Genomic DNA, 21,753 nt, shown 5'->3' with positions numbered 1-21,753 from the left:
TATGCGTTTTGCTTCTAATGAAAAATGTAGCTTTTTGCAAGAATGAATAAAAGAATGAAAAAGTTTGAAAGAATTTGGCATTCAGTCAATAGTTTGTCTTGAGTCAACCTGTTGATACCTATTTGGGATATATCATCTGATAGTTTGGTTACTGGCATATTTACAGAGGTTTTGTATATTCCTCTAGTTCTACTTGTTTTCAATTAATTTATGCTTGTTTTTTAACAAAATTTGAATTGAGATATATTTACCAAAGTAAACTATGTGTGGACACAAGTGCATAATGCATGCATTAGGCTCAATCACAATTGAATTGAAATTAGGTCATCTTTGAAAACACTTGCATATAAGATAGAAATTCTATGAACAAAAATTCTGACTTAATTTAGTATTTCAATTGCATGTACAGTAATACCTTGAGATATGAGCTCAATGCGTTCCAGGACTGAGCTCAGGTCAAATCACTCGGATAGTTCAAATCGAATTTTCAAATACAAAACAACTAAATACAAATTAATCTTTTCCCATCTAAAAAAACACCTAAAACATGATATTGCTACGGAAAAACATGATTTTAAAGACTAATTTAACACTTACTCTCATAAAATTACAAATACCTGTCCAATGGTTATGATCTGCAAGAAAATGAGGCATTATTATGAACAGTACTGTGACACTACGTAACATAAACTTTAAACTTAACTTAAATGGGATTAGCATATCATACAGACACCTAAAATAAGTTTTAATCTTAGTTTACTTTTAACTTAATTCTAATTTCACTTTGACCTTCATTTTTTTACATTTGTTCTTTCGGCTCGGCTTTTTTTAGCCTCACATTTTGACTCGCTTACCTAGATTTACATCAGGTCTTTTTTAAAACATTTTCAACTTGATCTGACCAAAAACCCCTGAGTGACGCTCTTCTCATAAGTGGCATCTTGCATACTTGGTTGTCTGGTGGCCACATCGAGAACTACATGTATATGTATCTCATGCTTGTTTTTCAAATTTTTTTCGTAATTCAAAGAAATTTTGCTCAGATTTTTCCTCATAATTCAAATCATTTTTGTGTCGGAACACTCATATCTCGAAATATTACGGTACAATGTTTTTGCATGTTTACGAGACCCTTGAGTATCTATGGTTCTATCTCCTGTCAGTTGTGTAACAATAAACTTATGCTTGATCATTATAATTTACTCAGTTGTTATTGATGTCATTCAGGGAGATGAGGTTTCTGTACACTATGATCCTATGATTGCCAAGTTGGTTGTTTGGGGGGAGGACCGACCTACCGCCCTTTCAAGGCTTATATCGGCTCTTCAGAGATACCAGGTGAACTTTTGCCTTGCATTGTTTAGCATCCAACATCTCTTTTTCCCTGTCTAATGCCCTCGTCCCCTTACAGTATATATTTATATAACAAATACTACATATAATAATTTAGAATAACTATTCTATGCTAGTCCTTATATGTTTGTAATGTCTGTCTGTTTCTATTATTTGTGTCCTAAGCAGTATTCAATTATTCCTTTGAAATAGTTGGATTTAGCAGTATTGCAGACTTGGCTAGCCATTTTTTTCCTAAAATCTTGTAAAAGTTTTGACATGTCAAGTAAATCTGTGACTGGTGTTTTGAAGACTTAACAGCACGTCTGTTTAAAACAAGCTGCAAAATGCTTTATAAGGATTAATACACCCTAAAATCATGAGTTGTCTTCTCTTGCATTATAGAACAATTGCGAAGGTGGACAACTCACCATGTATTGTACTCAATGTATATTTTATGATCGTTTGCTTCAAGTCCATGATTAACAGGTCATAAGCTTCAGTTATAGTTCAATAAAGGTGGTTATTAGTAGTTAACATTCAACATGTTTGTTTCACGTGGATCGTCTGTCAGACAAGATTGCAATTTTAGGCAGGCCTATAGTTTATCAGCTACTAGAGAATTTGTGTTACCATTGATATATTTATCAAATCTTATATGTTTTTTACAAAGATTCAACTTTTATTTGTTTTACCATGAATCAACCTGATGATGTTGCGAAAGCTCCACACGCTTGAGCACTACCTCAACATGACTACTTTTATTGCCCCAGTCAGTTGTTGCAGTGTATTATTCCATTGCAGTTCTGTTCATCAATTGATCTGTTTATTAATAATATCAATAGCACCAATATATAGCGCATGTCTTACTTGTTATTAGGGTAATATTTCAGCCAAAATAAATGATCACAGGCTAAGTAAGTTTATAAAACTACAGCTCTGGTATGTTATACAGTATCCCTTCAGCTCTGTTATGTTATACAGTATCCCTTCAGCTCTGTTATGTTATACAGTATCCATACAGTTCTGTTATGTTATACAGTATCCTTACAGCTCTGTTATGTTATACAGTATCCCTACAGCTCTGTTATGTTATACAGTATCCCTTCAGCTCTGTTATGTTAGACAGTATCCATACAGCTCTGTTATGTTATACAGTATCCCTTCAGCTCTGTTATGTTATACAGTATCCATACAGTTCTGTTATGTTATACAGTATCCCTACAGCTCTGTTTTGTTATACAGTATCCCTTCAGCTCTGTTATGTTATACAGTATCCCTTCAGCTCTGTTATGTTATACAGTATCCATACAGTTCTGTTATGTTATACAGTACCCATACAGCTCAGTTATGTTATACAGTATCCCTACAACTTTGTTATGTAAGACAGTATCCATACAGTTCTGTTATGTTATACAGTATCCATACAGTTCTGTTATGTTATACAGTATCCTTACAGCTCTGTTATGTTATACAGTATCCATACAGTTCTGTTATGTTATACAGTATCCCTACAGCTCTGTTTTGTTATACAGTATCCATACAGCTTTGTTATGTTATACAGTATCCATACAGCTCTAGTATGTCATACAGTACCCATACAGCTCAGTTATGTTATACAGTATCCCTACAACTCTGTTATGTTATACAGTATCCATACAGCTCTGTTATGTTATACAGTATCCCTACAGCTCTGTTATGTAAGACAGTATCCATACAGCTCTGTTATGTTATACAGTATCCATACAGTTCTGTTATGTTATACAGTATCCCTACAGCTCTGTTATGTTATACAGTATCCATACAGTTCTGTTATGTTATACAGTATCCCTACAGCTCTGTTTTGTTATACAGTATCCATACAACTTTGTTATGTTATACAGTATCCATACAGCTCTGTTATGTAAGACAGTATCCATACAGCTCTAGTATGTTATACAGTATCCATACAGTTCTGTTATGTAAGACAGTGACATTGTATTTCTAGATAATAGGCCTGAATACCAACATCAACTTCATGCTGAGTCTTGCCAAACACCCAGAGTTTCAGCTAGGGAATGTGCACACATCATTCATTTCTCAACACAATGACTCACTCTTTCCGAAGAGGTCAGTGATATAGTCTAACTAATTGCTGCTAAACAGATATGAATAATGCCGATGCTGGTTAGTCTATTTCCTTAGAAGTCTGGTTTGAAGCATGCAATACAGTATTCTAGCCCGCTGACTGACACCAAGGTCCTCTTCTTTTTACAGGCTGACCCTGTCACTAGCTCACTTAGGACCAATTCACACTGCAACATAGCAGGCGTGCATTAGGTCACTTCTGCTCTGGTAGTTTAAATCAGGCTGTGCCAGTTTGGCCTGAAACCATTGTAACTCTTTATTGTATACAAAAAGTTAAACGTTACTTCTGTAGCTCTGTGCGATACATTGTTAACCCTATTAGTACCGTGGTGATTTGGTCTGTTTGGTGTATTCATGTTGTGTATGTTTACTGCAGAAGGTACTTTTGTTTTGTAGCGAACAAGCTAATCTTCAAGTGCTCAAACCAGATGATTAATAGAATATTTATGAGCACAAGTGATATTTTGTATTTGAGAAACTTCAGTAGAATATCATCTAATACGTGATTTACTTCTTTTCTAATTTTGTAAGAACAAAGGATAGGACAACTCTAAGTTTTCTGTTTAATAGTTTGCGGGTATTTGTGCTCCAATTGCCAAACTGTTGCCAACAAATGTTAAGAACGCTTTAATCAAGGTTTATATAAACTAGTCATGGATTTCTTATCGTTTATCATCAAGAATAACGACGGTGTTAAGAACGATGGTTTCTCATCAATTGATGAGATAATTGATCAAGATAATTGCAGTCAAACATACTGTAGTGGTTAAATGCTACTGCTTATTTTGTCTGCTCTGTTGTATTATGTGTTTAAATTTTAACAGTATTTTTATAGTGATTGATTGGCAAATCTGTTAGCAGAGACTGGGTTGACTCGGATCAATTGTTTGGCGAGGCATTTCATATGGTTATAGTATCAAAGATACTATTAGTTGATACCCGATGCTTTGTAGCTCCAGCTGTCTTGGCTGAAGTCTTGACGTTTTACATTCAGGAAATACTCATATTGCTGATTATTTTTTGTTCTTGTGAGAAGGCAACTCCTTTAAGTTGAAGAAATATTATTGATCTTGGCCTCATCATCATTCAAGTTGTACCGATGTAATAATTAACCTAATCAATGGGAATATTAGGCTATTGCGGTGTTACTCTGAATGAGTCTATGCCGCAACCTTGTACCTCAGCCTAGTTATAGTTCATTTTAATAGAAAGCACAAGATGGTTGTTTCTTCTTTGGTCTTAGCAAACGTCAGACATCTGCATCTGCAAATAACTATAAAGATAATAATAGCAATACATTGTTTTCACTTCTATTGCCAGCCTGTTAGACTAGTTTTTAAATTTCCATCGAAAATTCAAAACAGTTTTTCATCCACTGTCTTTGGCTTCGTTAGGTAGAAACTGGGTACATCGGTCTTACCTTTATTCGCTGACTATTTTGGTCAGATCGTGAGGACTCTTTAAGCTACAGTATTTTATTATTATTACCGGTATTATTTTGTTGGAATAACACTGGGCTGCTCTCTGTGTCTAGGCGTTTTTATTTTATTGCTGTGTCATACTTGTTGGGATTTCATTTTTGAACTGTTCTTTTTGTCGGTTTTTACCTGACAGCTGTCTTCATAGTCACATTTCTTCCTTATCATTTTTTCTGTAACTCTTCTATCATCGTGCTATATATTTGCTACAAAGGCTTCCCCCTTTCCCTATGCGTTGTTTATCATAACGTTGCATTATTCCTGTCATACTATAGGGACGTTACGCATGAGGAACTGCTTTTGGCTGTCACCTGTCTCTTATCAAACAGAAGGATCGGCTCACCCAATAACACAGGAGCATTTAGTTCACTAGCCAGTGCCAGGTTCAACCACAACAAGGAAGAGATTATCACCCTTCAACACAATTCTACAGGTGCTTTGCAGTGTCTATTGTCAGTTAGCAATTGTCTGCCCAATACACTCCTGTTTGCTATTCTCAAGCAGTAGTTCTCTATTCATTCTAGCACTAGTTTAGGCACAGTCTATGGAAACACTCCAAATAACTGATATGAAGATAACAAAATTGTTAGTAATTATAAGGTGGGTTTAGGCTAGGCTCAGGCATTGAAAATATTTTGTATGTTTTCAAAGTTGAATCTCTTTTAACCTTCAGGTCCAGCTTAATATTGTCCAAAGTCTTAGAGCAGTTTGTAAAGGCTGTTTTTCTGTGAAAAACAGTCTTTACAAACTCTCTAATTTTTTAGGCTTATTCAGTACATACAAGCTTGGTCTACAAATATGAAAAAGGGAGGAGGAATGCATCGTTGACTACATATAGGGGTACATACGAATAAACATGAGTAAGCAAATCTGAAAAGTGAAGGGTGCAGCTCCGAAAAATTAACCCTTTTGCAAATTTGTTTTCAGAGTTTTTCCTCCTGAGGCAAATTAGATTCAAAGAAAGGGGGTCATCATGTTTTACGTTCACTAATCTATTCATAACTCAAAAACCGTATGTTTAATTTTTATGAACTACGAGCTGCATGCCCGGTGTTGCATGGGTAATAAAATAATTACTCACTGAATTTGAGTAACTTACCTGGTAAGCTAGCAAACCAGGAGGCTAAGTCTTTACTATCACAATAGCTGTGTTTGAAGCCAACTTTCTAATCGTTAATGATCAATCATGCTAGTAATAACCAATAAAAAATTTTCTTTAGCAGGAGTATTTTAACTGATGTAATGACTATATGACCACTAATAATCCGTTGTATTGCAAGTAGTTTGTGTGGTTTAATCGGCAAGCTAATTCTTCCAGAACTAGAGGTACAAAGTTCAAATCCAGTACGAAGCCTATTTTGCATTTCTGAAACTTTATCGCTATAACTGGTCAGATGAACAGACACAGGTACATAGATACATATATATATATATATATATATATAAATATATATATATATATATATATATATGCATATATATGTATATATACAGTATAAATGATCAGTAGAAAATTCTCTGCAAAGTCATACTAATAATGACGTGATTGGATTTAAATGTATATGAACTTTTCAGGGATGCAATTGGTTTCACCACAATTTCAAATATATGTATATATTATTTTCCAACATGAGGCTACTCAGCCCTAGCGCGTCATCAATGTCTGCATCTTACTAAGGTTCATTTCTAAGATTATTAATGACTAGACGCATATCAGTATTTAAATTATTATTATTAATTTTGAGTCGCTGCAATGAGGTGTTAACAGCATAATTATGGCTTACTAATTGTTGTGGTTGCCTTGATAATAGTGACTAGCTTGTCATAAATATCGCTTGTTAGAATAATCATAAGTACAGTCTGAATTGAAATCACTTGAGCCTAAATCCGATCCACTGTCTTAAGCTAAGACAGTTTGTCCATAGGCTGGTTCACATCCTGATCTGAAGCACTAAAACATTTTGATGAAAGATTAGAAGTCTTTGCAGCCGCTACGTATGAAGTACTAGCGCTTGGAAGCCATTTTTATTGCATGTCCAGCTTCAAAGTTTTTCGTTTTTTCCTCAAAATTTTGAAAATAAAATGATTGAGTTAATCAAGAGTTTCATCAGTCTAATATGTGCTGACAAAATAGTCCCTTGTTTGATTCGATCTGATGCTTCGACGTGTATGAAAAACTAATCTCCAAAAACTCTGACACAGGCAAAATGAATATCGCCATGCGATAAATTGTTTGTTTCTATTTTGGAAAATTTTAAAGTAACACGATTGAGGTAAGTAAAAATTCTGTAAGTTTAATATATTTTATCCAAAGAGTTTTTCGTTTGACTCGGTCTGAAGCTTTGATGTTCAATAGATGCTCCTATAATGTATACCTCCTATAAGTTCAATTCCAGATAGCAAAGTGTCAGGTCCTGGCAAGTTCTCAGATGCGATTTGAATGGTAACATATCTCTCCGCACTTTTGAGAGAAAATGACAAATGTATAGCATTATGTTTATTATATACACAACTCCCATGACATTCTAGTTCTTTGTGATAGATATTCAGATGTGTCCACAAAAAGGGAGAATATGTAGCCGCGTAATTGTTCATAAATACTCAGAGGCAACCGATTGGTGCAGGCGTTACAGTCTTCCTAGCGATCTGAATGTCACGAGTTAGAGTATCATCAATAGCTATTTCATCCTAACCTTGATCTTTGGATCGAGATAGACGACGAACAGCTAGACACTTTTCATTTTGCAGTAAAAAACGATTTTCATGTAGACATATAAAATATTTGTTATTAGTTTTACCTTGTCGAATAGATGTTGCTGTCTAGAAAAACTAAACAAATCATTGTACGTGGATGTTGATTGGTTTGATAAACTATGTATATGCACTCCCCATCAACTTCTTGTAAAATTACTTCAATCATGGTCTATAAAACCAGTAGATATAATCAGGAAACGGAGAAAACTTGTCGATGCGAGCCCATTGAAAAGTTAAGTGTAGTTTTTCTTTTTTGTATGGTCAACGAGGTACATTTGGAAATATCTTGGAATGGATAAGGCAATTTGCATGTATTTTACGGTTCGTATAGTGTGAATTCCCTGTAACCTTTAAACGTTCCTGGAATGGCTTATTTACTGTATATGAAAAACTGATTTAACAAAATACTCATGCAAGTGATATAAATGAAGCTGTGCTCGTGGGAGAGTGAGCGGTGAAACCAATGTCGCTACTCCTGTCAAAGGGTTAAAACTTACACATAGTTAGTTACAATACTCCCACTCAGTTTATGATTTAAAGTTTAAAACTGTAAAGTGGTCATGAACTAGGAACAGAAAAACTATGTTGTCTCTAAACCTACTGTAGGTTGTGTCGGTCAGACTGTAATCGTAACCTACGCATAGCTCATGTCAGTACATAGTGAATATGTCATTAGGTATTGGTTTCATTACTAAATCCGCGATGTTGTCAGTGGATGGACAGAACTCAGTATGAACATCTTCATTCTCTATGGCTTCACAAACAATATGATATTTTACGGATGTGAATTTAGTCCGTTTACTGGTTTTATTGCTATGAGCTGTTGCTGTGGCGGATTGAGTGTTGGTGCGTATAGTGCAGCGGTTGATCGTTGATGCGTGTAGTACAGCGATTGATCATTGATGCGTATAGTACAGCGATTGATCGCTGATACGTATAGTGCAGCGACTGATCGTTGATACGTATAGTACAGTGATTGATCGTTGGTGCATGTTGTACAGCGATTGATCATTTATGCATATAGTACAGCAATTGATCGTTGATGCGTATAAAACAGCGATTGATCGTTGATACATATAAATTCAGTGATTGGTTGTTGATGCGTATAGTACAGCGATTCCCCGTTAGTTTTTTATAGCCAAAACTTCTATGACTGATAAAGACAATATCGCACCCTCTTTGTATGAATGAGACAGAAATGCACACAATACAATGAGAAATGGACATATTCAGAATATACGAAAACAATATGTTATTGGAAAGTCGTTCTATTGATAATCGGAAAGCGATGAAAGATGTGTAAAGTGATACCGTAGAACGAAAGCTGTCGTTTATTTATAATTTGTGATAATTTTTGTTAAAAATTGCAACGCAGTTCGTACAAATGTATCATGTTTTTTCGTTATAAAAAAATCTGAACTCAGATTTTTTGACATCAAATACACTTTCGTCGTTTTAACAATTGACCCTTATACCTTCGTCGACCAACAGCTCTAATCGGTGAAGTCTTGATATAGTAGAACGGGTTGAGTTCTTACGTCTAACATCTTTTATCAGCTGTCATAGCCCTATGCGTTCACTAATCCCATCGAACAGACGTATACGCAGAGTCTGTTGGGCAGAATGCGATGAAGGTTTAAAACTTGCTGCACTAGCTTGTCGATTCTGCCAGCATTAAAAAAAAACTCTCTAGACTTGGGATGTCTGTCTGCATCGATAGCATAGCCTGCATCTGTGTATGCCATCATCGGTTTATCTTGCTTTGTCAACAGCAGATCAACAACCAGAACAACAATCAGTCATGCGTTCTTGTGGTACACACATTGAACATAGCTAACAGTTCCACTGCTTCAGTCGTGTCTATCCAATCAATCAGGCAGCATAAACTATCGACGATCGATTGATATATAAGCCAAGATCATCACAAATTAGCTTAACATAAGACGCACTTGTTCCTTATTGAATTTCTGGTATAGCTGCTGGGTGAATCATTTTTGGTTTAGTTGTAGGGAGCTGTGTCCTCTTTCAGTAACTACACTAAGCCAATGGTGTATTTCACATAGACGAGTTTTTGTGAAACATCGAGAGAGCACGTGCTTAACTTCCTTCAGCCACAGCTCAGATTCTGTCTCAGTGTTCAGATCATCAATGCTCACGCGTGTAATTATTATCTGCATGTTTGTCTATCCGATATATACTCAGCTATCAGCAGTTGACTAGGTAAAACTGAATAGTTTGAAATATCAATCGAATGTTTCCTGCCAGCATTTAAAGGACTCTTTGAGACCATAAAGTGATGTTTTAAGCTAACATGTTTTCTTTGCCAGATTTGATGAATCCTGCAAGTTGTGATTTGTAAATATGTTCACAAAACCTGACTAGGCAGGGAACTCTCTAGAAGAAATCATGCACCTCCGAAAATTTAAAACATCCAAACTGTTGTTTACAAGAGATTGCTATATCACCCAAACTGGGTTGTTATTTTTTCCTGTGAATAAGATGAATATGCACCTTTTCACAGGAAAAGGCTAACCGTTAGAAGTTTACTTTTTCTCAAAGTAATATTAGTCACATTGAGCATTTCTCATGCCTTCAAATTTCTTTCCACCGAAGTTTTCAGATGCCATTATAAGGTGGGCATTACAAGCGAGTTTTTGATTATGCATTCAAATTCTAAAATTTAGTAACTAAAGTATCAAGTTAGAAACCTGTTTGTGTGTTTTTGAAATTATTTTAGTATTTGTATAAGACCTCAAACACACCACCTTTTTGAGAAATATGATGATGGAAGTGCTGAAGTCCTATTGATAACATAAATATTACAACTGGTTCCTTATGATCAATTGTTATAAATAGGTTGTCTTGACAATGGTTTATTAAACTTAAAATGGCATCAACCAGTATAAATGATTTCATTGATGCGGATTTATAAAACAAAAATAATCCTTGTTGGAGTTTGAAAAGTCGTGACGATTTCCGGTTGCAACCTTTTTAGGGTTTAAATAGCTACTATAAATTGTATTGTGTATACTGTCTCGTCCGCCCTTCGACATGCTGCCCTTCCCGCCACTTAGTCCACCTGATTCCTTCACCACTGTTCTTGCATCTATTCATTCCTCCTTGTTCCCCTTTTCTATTCCCTGCATCCCGCCCCTTTCATTCTGCCTGCTCTGTTCTCTCCTTATCCCACATTTCTCACTGGAATTATCAGGTATTTTCTTTACTGTTCAACCGTATTTAAAAGCTTAGCTACGAGAGACCTTCATCTGTGTCAGTCAAAGCAGTGTTTGTGTACCATAGACAGTGCTATCTTTCCGATTTTGTTACATGCTCCCTCAGCTGGGTCAGTTGGCATCTTAGTCGCCTAAAATTTACTTCCTCGAATATTAAGGCTTCCTATTTGAACTAGATTGGAGGCTTAGGCAAGAATAATTGAAACCTATTGCATGCTACAGAATAGTGAACTGTTATGTTCTTGATAATAACAAAGAAATGACAATTTTCATCAGACCCGCTGGTATCAATAAATTAACTGAACAGAAAATGAACGCATATCTTTGATCTGATTGTTGTGTTATGGTTGGATTGTTTATCCTTGTAGCCCTTTAGTGATTGATTGGTTGTCTTGAGTATGATAATGATGGTGTAGATTTTAGGTGAGGTTGTAAAATGCTCATTTTATTTTGCTAATTTTATGTCTTTTTGGATAATTTAAAACATTTTTTAATGTAAAAATAACTTAAAACCAATATTTAATATATAATACAGTGTGAATTTATAAATGGAATAACATTGGTTTAATTTTTAGAAACCGAAACCTCGTGTAATTTCGAATAAGACATATGACTTTTACAGCTCGAGTTAGAGATAACAAATATTTTTAAATAGCCAGCAAATATGTTTTTTTTCTGATTCTACATTTATTGCTCTGTTTCGTTTAGGCTACTTCGACTTCATCATTTTGTTTAGTGTTTGTGTATCTTTAAGACATTTCATCTCACCTTTTTAGACAGGAAATTACGAGTTGTCTCCCATGGAGATGGTTCATTGAGCATATCAGAGGGTGATGTGCTGTCAAGAATTGAAGGAAAGATGATCGAGTGTGAGAAGACCGGAAGGAGCACTGCCGTGGTGGAGTCCAATGGACGGGTACTCAAATGTGATGCAGTTGTTATGGATAATAATGTCTACTTATTTACAGAGGTAAGTACAGTTTTAAGACAACCCCTTGTTTATTGATCAAGGGATAGAGTAGGAATCTGCATTTATTGACTAAAAGTGGTTTTATTTTCAGTTAAACTTTCACTGACCAAAGTATCTGAGTCGCCGATCATGCTTAGCAGCGAGTGGGTCCAATTCCTGCCTTTTTTTACTCTCCAGCATCATTATAGTTTTTTTGTCATTCCTCTTCTATCTTTTAACTCTTTGAACCCTGGCCATTCCTGTCAATGTGTGTCAGTAACCCTGGCCATTCCTGTCAATGTGTGTTAGTAACCTTTGCCATTCCTGTCAATGTGTGTCAGTAACACTGGCCATACCTGTCAATGTGTATCAGTAACCCTGGCCATTCCTGTCAATGTGTGTCAGTAACCCTGGCCATTCTTGTCAATGTGTGTCAGTAACCCTGGCCATTCCTGTCAATGTGTGTCAGTAACCCTGGCCATTCCTGTCAATGTGTGTCAGTAACCCTGGCCATTCCTGTCAATGTGTGTCAGTAACCCTGGCCATTCCTGTCAATGTGTGTCAGTAACCCTGGCCATTCCTGTCAATGTGTGTCAGTAACCCTGGCCATTCCTGTCAATGTGTGTCAGTAACCCTGGCCATTCCTGTCAATGTGTGTCAGTAACCCTGGCCATTCCTGTCAATGTGTGTCAGTAACCCTGGCCATTCCTGTCAATGTGTGTGTCAGTAACCCTGGCCATTCCTGTCAATGTATGTCAGTAACACTGGCCATTCCTGTCAATGTGTGTCAGTAACCCTGGCCATTCCTGTCAATGTGTGTCAGTAACCCTCGCCATTCCTGTCAATGTGTGTCAGTAACACTGGCCATTCCTGTCAATGTCTGTCAGTAACACTGGCCATTCCTGTCAATGTGTGTCAGTAACCCTGGCCATTCCTGTCAATGTGTGTCAGTAACCCTGGCCATTCCTGTCAATGTGTGTCAGTAACACTGGCCATTCCTGGGCGATTTGTCCAACGATCCGAAGTTTTTAAACTTTTAACAAATATGTCTAAATGTGCTCATAATACAATAATATTTAGTAAAACTCTAGTAAAAAGTCGGACAACCCTCAGCAAATGTCATCAAACAGAAAAAAACAGTATTTCCTTATTATTTGGGCTAAAACTATAAAAAATTGTGCGATTTCAAAAAAACTCGTAAAACTATTTACAGTAGTATCATATCCATCGAGCACACGCTCATCATTTCGTGACTCAATCAAACTAGAAAATTATTTTTTATTTGCATCATCATAATCATCCATGACCTACCAACGAATGAGTTGCATCGATCTTTTCGCGACATCATTCTAATAACATTTGTTATTATAGGAAGTAGATAAAGATATTTGAAAACTGTTACAAATGGAAGTGAAATCTCTGGTCTAGCATTTTGTGCTAGAATTAATTTGATTGGTTTATCCTGTTACTTACAAGCAGCTGTTGGAAACAGGGTCATGTGAATGTCGGCATTCTGGCTGCTATAGTTTTTGACACACCTACGCAATACCGGAATAATGACCATTAGGGTTCAAAGGGTTAAATTTTCATTGAAAAAATGTAGAGACAAAATTTTTCACAAGCAAATTATTTAAAAACATATTTATAGTTCTTCGTTGTGAACCATCAAAAATGTCCCCAAGCGCTCATATCTAACTGGTTATAAGGTAAAGCAGTCTTTCAGGGAATATAGCCTCGGGAGATAGATAACATGCCTAATTCATATTTACAAGGGATGAACAAGTTGGTCGCATGCTTTTAATTAGGTTGACAAGGAATGAGAAAAGGCTTTGTAATTAATAATGATGAGAAAACACAACTCCTCGTTTGCTCCTTATTCACAAAATTAGGATTTCAATGTGTAGCTCCGATCATTAGCCAATTCTTTCATCTGTTTATATCAAAGAGTGCAATTCATACTTATGAAAGGGTATTTCAACTTTATCCATGCATTTTGTGTTTCAAATAAGGAATAATTTATTCAAGGCAAAAGTAGAAATAATTTAACAAACATTTCATTGTGAAGTTAAAGTCACTTCATCAAAGGTAGTACGTTTTATAATGCCTTCTGAATTCAGGGTTGGAAAAAACCACAGTTTTTATGAAAAAACCGGAAAAAAACACTTTTTTTAGTTTAAACCGGTTTTTATGGTTTAAACCGATTTTTATGGTTTTTATAATTTTACCAAGGTTTTTGCAATTTCAAGTTTAATTAACATCGCTTACTATAGTTGCATGATTGAGTATTGAACATACATATGTGGAATCATCTGTTAAAGATGGTACTGTGGGAGTTGTTATGGGAAAAAAGAGAGAAAACATATGGAAACTTTAGAATGAGCCTTAAATCAAACATGATCGATGAAATACAGAGCAGAAATCTTATCACATAAAGTGAATGATTTACATACAGCTCTATGTATAAGTAGGAACTTTAATCCAAGTGATTAGTCATGTGGTAGTGTAGAGCAGAGCATAATGCAGATGCATTGCTAGTGTTTGGAGCAGTGGCAGATGACTCAACTTCTATCACCTGAATATTAGCATCACTGTCTAAATTGGTGTTGTCAGCTTGACATCTTGCTACGTGAGCTCTAAGCCTATCTGCATGACCTTGCGTTACGACAGCACACCTATTACATTTTGCCTTGAAACCTTTGCCTTTTGCAGTTCGAGTGAAAAACTGCCAAACGGGATCCTGTTTGCGAGGCATCTTGGAAATTTGAGGCACAACTTTAACTTTTCAAAACACAAAAAACTTGATAAACTGAATTTTAACAATCCAACTACTTTGGTTTGTGCCCAATAAATGAAATATTAGTTTGCAAACTTAAAGCTTTTTTCCAAAATGATTTTATTGTTTTAATTTCTAATTGTAAGTAATCCTTTCTCACTGGCCAGACTTGAGAAAGTATTCATTCATTATTAGAGACGATGATTGGATTAGATTTCACATGGTTTTTATATTTCATCAGTAAAGAGATCATCATATCACTTGATAAAACCAATTGAAAATGAAATTCATTAATTCATTGTTGTGCTAGGATTTCATGTAGTTTCAACTTGAACTCTGCCATCAATTTACTACGGTGTCCTAAATAAACTTCCACAGCTGATAATTACATATAATTGCATTTCTACCGCACATGAACCACTATAGGAGCTTAAAATATTATGTTTTTCACAAAAAATAATGAAAAAAACCATAAAAACCGGTTTTTTTCGGGCTGGTTTAAACCACTCGGTTTAAACCGGTAGTTTAGACCGAGGCAACCCTGCTTCTGATGCCATACTCAAGGTATAGGGAATTGTGGTAGTTGTTTGTACCGATTATGTACACCATACGCGCTGGGTTTGTTGACAGCAGATAAGAGCAGCCCTCTCAATTCATCGCTAAACACTGCTGCCCAGTATTTTTTATAACTTAATCGATCTTAATGGGCTACTGTAATGCCTAGGTAAGCTATTCAACAAATGTGTTCAGAGAACGCTAAAAATGTATTTACAGTAGACGCTCCTATAACCTAAATTTCTGATAATGTAAGAAATTTATGTGGAGTTTTTGCTTCATACTACGTAAAAGAAAACATATAACGTTAAGTGTCGTCAGATGGGTTTTCAAAATTGAATGAAAAGTTAGTTTATCTCTCCGCACTTGCGGAAGAAAAAATGATGTACGCATAGCGTTATATCTATTGCGTATATAGTGTATAACTTTCGCGAAATTCTAGTTCGTCGGAATAGATCATCAAATGTGTCGACAAATCAGAGCATAGGATAGCTGCCCAAGTGATTATAAATACTTTAAGGCGATAGATTCGTGCTGGTGTTACACCGTCGGTCTCCCAATATGAATGACACGAGTTGGAGTATAGTTGAAAGTGATTTTTATTACCTTGACCCCCTGGATTTAGATAGACGACGAACAGATGGAACCGCTTTTTATAGTGAAAATATTTTGTTGTTTGCCCTATTGTAGTCATACAAAATATTTGTTATCATTTTCGCCTTGCAGAATAGACTTTGTCGTTTAAAAAAATAAGCAAATGGTTGTAAATGAACGACAAAAATGGGCAGTCCCCATCAACTTGTTATAGAATTCCCGCAATCACAGTTATTGTTGCAAACTAATAATACTGCAGTTACGGTACAGCTCACAAATTAAAAGAGTTAAATCAAGTTTTTCATTTGTGATCTGTCAAAGGGGTGTGTTTGGAAATATCTTGGAGTGGATTAGACAATTTACATGTATTGTACTGTTCTTATAACGTAAATTCTCTATAATGTAAAAGCTCCTGGAACGAATTATAATTATTCACATTGTGGGAGCGCCTAGTGTACTGGGTTTGTTAGCGGGTCATCCTCTAATCAATAAAGTATTTTCTGCATCGATCGTACATCATTAAAAATTACTTGTTGAGGATAACTCCAAGAATGCTCATCGTGTAAATCAATAACGCAAGCGTTCTTATTACACTCATAAGCACTAGTATTATTCAGTGATTGGTTGCTTCCTACTGGTTAAACAATTAAGTTCTTTTAAATAAATATGAAGGAATACTACCAAGCATTTTATTGGTCTTTTGTATGATTAAATGTATGGTTAAAGGAATAGCGGCTGGCAATGCTAACATCCTTAGCAAAACTTCGTCTCTCTGGATGGTAGTTTGTTGATGCCATATAAGAATAGAAAGTAAAATGAACCAAAACTTTGATAAGTGTTTCCATTCGAATACAACCTCTTTAGGATTTTGAAATACTTTGCTTACCTGGATTTTTAAAATAAGGTATCTTTGTTATAGATATTATTTTTATTGGCTCAGAATCATACATGTAAGTTGCCATATGGTTGATAAGCTAGCTGTAAGAAGACCAAAATCCTCAATCTTACATGCTTTTTGTAGAATAAAAACTCTGTAAATTTATCTTAATCATTGCAAAATACTAGACTGACAAGTCCTCTCCCTAGACATGTAAACTGTTTTGCAATCATATGCATTACATATACATGTATTTCTACTTTCTAAATCTGATGTGCAAAGCTAAAGATACCGTCATCAAGAATATTTTCGGTTTTCATTTCCAGCCACATTTTTCATTTTTCAACTGAACAATAGATTTGTATTTTTGTTAGCCTACAAGTTAACATCGTTATGATTTATTGTCAATTAGTTGAAGAAACTTCGACTTATCCAAAACACCTTCCGTTCACTTGTTGCACTTGACTGTAGATAATGACAGAAATTGACTTCTTAATTGCTACTGAACCTTATAATCTGGCAGTCCTATTTTTTGACCTTTGCAACTTCCCTCCCTGTATTATACTGATTGATAAAATATTCCAATGTAACAATAGAATTGATTGCATATATTCATTTATCCACATACATACAGTAAACGCTCCTACAAAGTAAATAATCCGTTCCAGGAACGTTCACGTTATAGGGAATTCACGGTACAAGAACAGCACAATACATGTCAATTGCCTAATCTGTTCAAAGATCTTTCCAGACCTACCCCTTTGGCCATGCAAAGAAGAAAAACTTCACTTTGACTCGACTCTTTTAATTTTTGGGCTGTACTGCAACTGCAGCATTATTAGCTTGCATCAATGCTTTTTCTCCTTTTTTGATCAATCTTACAGGTTTTATAGACCATGATTGTAGTTATTTTTAAAGCAAGTTGATCAGAAGCGCACATCTTCGAAGTTTAATTACAACAATTTGCTTGTTTTTTCTAAACAGCAAAGCCTGTTCTTCAAAGTAAAACTAATAGAAAATATTTTATGCATCTACAATAAAGACAAACAACAAAATATTTTACTATAAAAAGTGGTGCTACCTGTTCGTCGTCTATCTGTATCCAGAGGTCAAGATTAGGATAAAAGAGCACTTTCGACGATGCTCCAACTCGTGACATTCATATTGGTAGACCGATGCTGTAACATCTACACTAATTGATCGCCTTTGTATTTATGAACATTTGCGCAGCAGCTGTTCTCTGTTTTGTCGACGCATACGACGATCTATCACGACGAACTAGAATTTCATGAAAGGTGTGTATATATAATAGATACAGTTTTATACGGGTGTCGTTTTTTCTCTCAAAAGTGCGGCAAAATTGAGTAATATTCATATGAATATGAGAGCTCGTCCGACTTGGGACTTTACGTTATATAGAATTTTTTACGTAGTAGGAAGCAAAAACTTGACATAAATTCTTTACGTTATCTGGAATTTGCGTTATAAAAAGTATAGGCTATTCGAGCATCTACTGTATGTTCATTTATTCTTATCGCATATATTGATTTATCCTTATTGCATATATTGATTGATTCTTATTGCATATATTGATTGATCCTTATTGCATATATTGATTTATCCTTATTGCATATATATTGGTTTATCCTTATTGCGTATATTGATTTATCCTTATTGCATATATTGATTTATTCTTCTTGCGTATATTGATTTATCCTTGTTGTATATATTGATTTATCCTTATTGCATATATTGATTTATTCTTATTGCATATATTGATTTATCCTTATTGTATATATTTATTTATTCTTATTGCATATATTGATTTATCCTTATTGCATATATTGATTTATTCTTATTGCGTATATTGATTTATCCTTATTGTATATATTGATTTATCCTTATTGCATATATTGATTTATCATTATTGCATATATTGATTTATCCTTATTGTATATATTTATTTATCCTTATTGCATATATTGATTTATCCTTGTTGCATATATTGATTTATCCTTATTACAATTATTGATTTATTCTTATTGCATATATTGATTTATTCTTGATACATGTATTGGTTTATCCTTATTACATGTATTGATTTATCCTTATTACAATTATTGATTTATTTTTAGGCATAAGCTAATGTTGCAAATTTGGACTTTTTGCATACTTGATTATAATGCTCCCAAATACTTTCGCTGTTGAATTTTTGGAGGTAAAAAAGAGCATCACACTTACAATATATGGTAATCATATTTTCACTATGTCTAATAGAATTCCTTTCTGATTCATATGCCAATCTTATTTGGTGATGGCTTTATTGTAGCATATGGTTTTATTGTAGGATGGCTTTATTGTAGCATATGGCTTTATTGTAGCATGGGTTTATTGTAGCATGGGTTGGTACATCTGACTCTCCCCCTGCCTAAATACCAAACTTCTGATATGGCTGGAGCCACACTCTCCGATGCTCTGGCTCCAATGCCAGGTGTAGTAGACAAAGTCTTCGTTCAACCAGGAGAAAGGGTGGAGGAAGGCCAGCCTATGCTAGTGATGATCGCTATGAAAATGGAGGTGAGGCTATGAATCTACTTCGTTTCCTGTTATGCTTCTCTGCTTGGGAGGGTTTATAGCTTGTTCTTGGCATTGTCAAAGAAACATCAAATGGAGACACATCTCTTAAATCGGATACAGCTGAAGTCCTATTCTTGAACATTCCCACAGCATCACATTCTTGAGCCTCTTCTGGTGTAACAGTTGCTGCCTCATGAGCGTTTATAGACATAATAAGTTAGGGTACAGCTGAAATCATCAAATGGCTTTTTCCAGAGCTGTCATTTCTGACTGGTTTGTGCACTTTGTCTCAAAAATACTTGTTGTCATATACTATTGTCATGTTTATTATTTTTATTTGCTTTAATAGTATGTGATCAAAGCGCCAAGAGCCGGGCTGGTGGAGACGGTGCCCTTCCAGGCTGGTACAACTGTTCAAAAGGGTGCAAGGCTTGTTCATATCGCTGAAGAAAGTTAAATAGCGAGTTGCCCAACCCTACTCTAAAAACTATCTGTCTAACCAGAGACATAGTCAAAAAAAAATTGTACATGCCTGTGTCAGGTCCAGGGTATCTAGACCGTGTTGCCTGTTCTGTCATTTGTGTAAGCTGATGGATTGTATAGGCAAAGTTCTGTCATTGTCAAGTTCTGTCATGTAATTCCCCTATTACCACCAGTTTCACTCTTGTTTGCTGACTTTTCTGTTTTTCTAGACTGTTGATGAGTTGGCAGCCATATTTTTATATTTTGCTGGAAAGATTTTATATATAATAGATGCAGATATATCTATAGGCATTGTGTAAGTTGGTTTTTTGCTTAGTGGTTATTGTGTTATAGTCTAATATCTCTAGTTGAATGTTTACAACCCTTCTCATTTGGTAGATGGTCTCTGGTGTTTGTTTATAAAACTATTTATTTTCTGGAGTAAATATATTTTGAGAAAGAATTAATTTATCCAATGACATACACAGATAGTCTTTCAAAGGCCGGAATCGCTAATATATTGCATAGATTTTTGCTTTTTATCTCAACAAGTATGCCTACATATGTTCATCTTTAAGGTTAGTGATTGATTGGCTTCTCAAGATGGGATTAAATTCATCAACGATAAAACGCGAACTATTTCCTGGCACATTCGTTTGTGGAAAAATGTAAACTCAACACTAATTAGGAAGTGATGGCAGTAACGGTAGTAATCATTGTCTTATATCAGCTGATTGGCTAATAAACCACTTCATAGCAGCCATGTTGGATGGCTGATGAGTATCTCCAGTCTCCGAGACACATGAAACTTACAACAGATTTTGAGTAATAAAGTCATAAGTAGTAGAATAATAATAGATTTATACTAACTATCTCTCCATTATTGTTTAATCTTGGAGCAGGAGTATGCACAGCAGGCATATAAATATTGGAGCTTGGAAATACATGCAAACATCTTCAATTGTGGATTTTTCTTGCTACGGCTGACCAAAGTTTAGTACATCCACAGATGAGCTTTTTACCAAATTCACTGATATTCAAGGATGATTTATAGGAAATCACTCTAATACAAAAAAATTAGGAAATGATGGATTTGGCAAAATCTGTTCCAATGTGAAAGGGTTTGTTTTTTTTTAGAGGTTTACTTAAAGGTTTAAAGGTTGAAAGTGTTAGACCTATCTGGAGTAATCTTATCTTGTTTATTGGTAGCACCGCCTTTTTGGAACTATGCCTACCCTTTATAGGTCGATTTTTAACGACTCATTTGATCACGAATATACTTAACTAGGTCATTAGCTTGATTTGTTGAAAATAATTTGGTTTTTAGCATTTTTGACAGTTGAAACAATTAAACAGTGTATAGATTAAGTTATTTTATTAAATAATTACTTTCACGTTATTTTACGCTAATCGAACTGCGTGTCTGTGTAGTTGATGTTTTGTCCAGTTTTAGCAGTGATGCGCCTTATTGGCAGGGTGGTTAACAACGCGTCCCGATGTCACTCATAAAGACAGACTTCAGTCTTGTAGCTGCACAGCTGTATGCTACAATAATTTAATTACTAAAGTTATCACAAGTTACGTTGGTTTATCTAGTTACCAGTATGAAAAAAATCTCATGTAAAACTCAGCAAGCTCGTTCATGTCAGACAGCATACGAATAACTTTAAAGAGAAAAAGGTTGTGCACTAAAACTTTGTAAACTGAAAACATTACATAGTCAGATCAAACCTTATTTGTTGCTGTGTATATTGACATGGGGAGGGTAACTCCTATACTCACAAGTTATCAGCTAGTGTGTTATATCAATTAGCAGTATAATGGCTTGATGCACGCACAGGTTATGCTACAGAAATACTTACAGTCATATTCTATTGTGGAGCAGTCAAGATAGGAACTTCTATAAAACCTCCAACTAATGTAATTCGCTATCTCATCCGTCGTGTATTCCTTATGATTATATGTACCTTCTTCTGTAAAGAGCTCCTTACTGTGTGGGTAGTACTCCTTGATTATACAGTAGTCACGATGTATTGCTTCAT

The 21,753-nt window shown here is 35.2% G+C and overlaps 1 protein-coding gene across 2 annotated transcripts in view; it reads left to right on the top strand.

Moving 5' to 3' along the window:
* Positions 1–20,174, top strand: part of LOC137406618 (methylcrotonoyl-CoA carboxylase subunit alpha, mitochondrial-like) — a 59,536-nt gene extending 39,362 nt beyond the window's left edge. For both annotated transcript variants that reach the window (XM_068093224.1, XM_068093223.1), the window contains 6 exons: positions 1,228–1,338; positions 3,320–3,441; positions 5,213–5,370; positions 11,701–11,894; positions 19,070–19,249; positions 19,599–20,174. In XM_068093224.1, coding sequence (XP_067949325.1) covers positions 1,228–1,338; positions 3,320–3,441; positions 5,213–5,370; positions 11,701–11,894; positions 19,070–19,249; positions 19,599–19,706 — 873 coding nt within the window. In that variant the 3' untranslated portion in view covers positions 19,707–20,174. The remainder of the gene's footprint in view (positions 1–1,227; positions 1,339–3,319; positions 3,442–5,212; positions 5,371–11,700; positions 11,895–19,069; positions 19,250–19,598) is intronic.
* The last annotated feature ends 1,579 nt before the right edge of the window (positions 20,175–21,753 follow it).

This window comes from Watersipora subatra, chromosome 10, assembly GCF_963576615.1.
Source record: "Watersipora subatra chromosome 10, tzWatSuba1.1, whole genome shotgun sequence".
Lineage (NCBI taxonomy): Eukaryota > Metazoa > Bryozoa > Gymnolaemata > Cheilostomatida > Watersiporidae > Watersipora > Watersipora subatra.
This window is presented reverse-complemented; position numbering and strand designations above follow the sequence as displayed.